Source organism: Diaphorina citri, unplaced genomic scaffold (genome assembly GCF_000475195.1).
Source record: "Diaphorina citri unplaced genomic scaffold, Diaci psyllid genome assembly version 1.1 scaffold1486, whole genome shotgun sequence".
NCBI classification, from domain to species: Eukaryota; Metazoa; Arthropoda; class Insecta; order Hemiptera; family Psyllidae; genus Diaphorina; species Diaphorina citri.
This window is the reverse complement of record NW_007378912.1, coordinates 1-2,500: the sequence shown is the minus strand read 5'-3', so window position 1 is coordinate 2,500 and position 2,500 is coordinate 1. Positions and strand designations below refer to the sequence as shown.

The 2,500-nt window shown below is 30.4% G+C and overlaps 1 protein-coding gene across 1 annotated transcript in view; it reads left to right on the top strand.

The window, feature by feature from the left end:
• LOC113470277 (protein kinase 4-like) overlaps positions 1-2,133 on the top strand; it is a 3,215-nt gene extending 1,082 nt beyond the window's left edge. The window contains exon 2 of the mRNA XM_026828582.1: positions 1-2,133. This exon is cut by the window's left edge and continues 470 nt beyond it. Coding sequence (XP_026684383.1) covers positions 1-2,044 — 2,044 coding nt within the window. The 3' untranslated portion in view covers positions 2,045-2,133.
• Positions 2,134-2,500: the final 367 nt, after the last annotated feature.

Sequence of the window (2,500 nt, the reverse complement as noted above, 5' to 3'; positions counted from 1 at the left end):
AATTGAAACTCTAATAGCAGAATATGACGAGCAAGTTGAAGAATATTCTAACAAAGTAACAGAAGCTACTAATAACTCTCGTAAATTTAAGCGACAAGTAAGTGAGTTTCAGGAACTTGAAAAACATATGAAACAAGATATAGCTAAATTAAAACAGGAAAGAGATGGTCTAAAAATAACAATAGATGCCCTAAAAGGGACAGTAGAAAAACTCAAGAACACATGCTACACCAGAAAATATGAATATAAAATTCACTATGATAGTGATCCGGAAAATAGCTGTAATGATTTTGATCTAACAGAGTCTATCAATGAACCTGAAAAAAGCCTAGCTTATGAATTAGAAAACACTATTAAAGATTATTCACTAAACGGAAGTTATAATAAAAGAAACAAACATAGTGATGATATAGAGGAGACAAGCAGCGATTCAGACGAGAGCTGTGATGAACTAAATAATACCACTAAAATGAATTCAAATTTCAATGCAAGTAATACAGAAGAAACCACTACAAAAGAAAGTCAAAAAGTAGTAAGTCTAGAACTTTCAAGAAATGAGCAAAATACCAACGTTGTTAACAAAAAAAGCAATGAACTAGGAAATGAACCTGACGAGCTACTGGACGAAACCTTCTCAGATGAAACAAAGGAACAAAATGTAAATAATACAAATGAAGAAAAAAATAATAAAAGAACAGCAAAAAACACAAATAATGTACAAAATAGCAAAAATAAAACCAGCGCGAATGCAATTCTTGATACTTCCAACCACAATTTAAACAACTCCATGCACAAAGAAAAAACGTGTAATAAAAAACGAGAAAGAAAACAAAATATGAAACATTTATCACCGGACATAGAAATATATGTACCAGAACATACAACTGTTTCTCCTGTAGTAAGAAGATACATCAATTATAATGAAGAAATGGAGAAAATGCACAGTCAAAATCAAGATTTTTCTGTAGCAGTCAAATTGATTGATCTAGAAGAAGAAATCAGAATAAATTCAAAAAGGATATCAAAAATTGAAGAGAGAATAAAGGAAAAAGATAATGTTTCTAGTAATGAAAACGATATTCATGAAATAAAAAATGACAAAAAAAGATGTGTTATGATAGGAGATAGTCATTTGAGGTATGTTCAACAAATTATGGAAAGAAACCAAAGTTTCATGGAAAATTACTCAGTGACAATAGATATGAAACCTGGATTAGGTTTTGAAAATATATGCAAAGATATCCCCAATAATATGAAAGAGGATAGTTTACTGGTAGTATGTGCTGGAACAAACGACCTTTACAAGACTGAATTCAGCACTGTTGAAAGAGAAATAACCAAGCTGTCGAAAATTAAGCAAAAAGTAATACTTATTTCTATACCACCTCAATTCTGTGAATATACTAATATCGATATTATAAAGCTAAATACTAGGATAAAATATTTATGTAAATCATATCAGAATATAGAAATACTAAACACTCATTCCTTTATTAAACCACAACACTTGGCTAGAGACGGAGTGCACTTAAGTAAAAGAGCAAAAATATGGATGGCAACAAAACTAATGAGCATGATTACCGCAGAAAAATACACACCTAATGAAACGAATAAAAATAAAAAACAATTATACCACACTACGTACACAGACGACGAAAAAAATAGCTATTTGAGAAAAAGTGGTAATTGGAAAAATGGAAAACTCTTTTCATACATACCATATCATACCGAACGATCACAGGCATGCAACAATCATAGTCAACAAGGGACATGGCTGAATGGAAACTACATTCCTCATCCAAATGAGATAGAATATTATGGTTCACAAATGGCTTATATTGGAAACTGCATCCCTTATGCAAATATACCAAATGCAGACAGATCACAAAACAGTACATATGATTTAGAATGGCCGAAGATTCAAAGACCAATACAACGGCAGTCTTTTTGGTCACAGATGAAAAGTAAAGAATACCAAAGTAATAAGCAGGTTTTTCATACTCACCCAAAAGCAACAACTCATCTAATATGGAACAATATATAGTACAAGACACAAATAACACAATTTCAAATCTAAATGAAGCTGAAAACAATCAATATCAATCAGTGGAACTTTTTAAAATAACGAAACCCGAACAAATTAACAGAGAAATAATCAGAGATAAAAAAGAAATAATGCTAGCAAAGCCAAAGCAGATTCCTATCATACAAAGACAATTGAATAGTTATAAATCATCAGAAATTCGAACGAATTACAAACCAAATCAGAATAGAAATAATCTAATTTATATTGAAACTAAAAAAGGAAATAAAAAGAAATATCTAACTATTTTTTACCAAAATGTAAGAGGATTAAACACTAAAACTAATGAATTTTACACAAACTTGAGTGCTACAGACCATGACATAATATGTTCAACATAAACATGGCTAAGTAACGACGTACAAGACAGTGAGATTTTTGATGAAAGATATCAAATATTACGAAATGACAGAGATA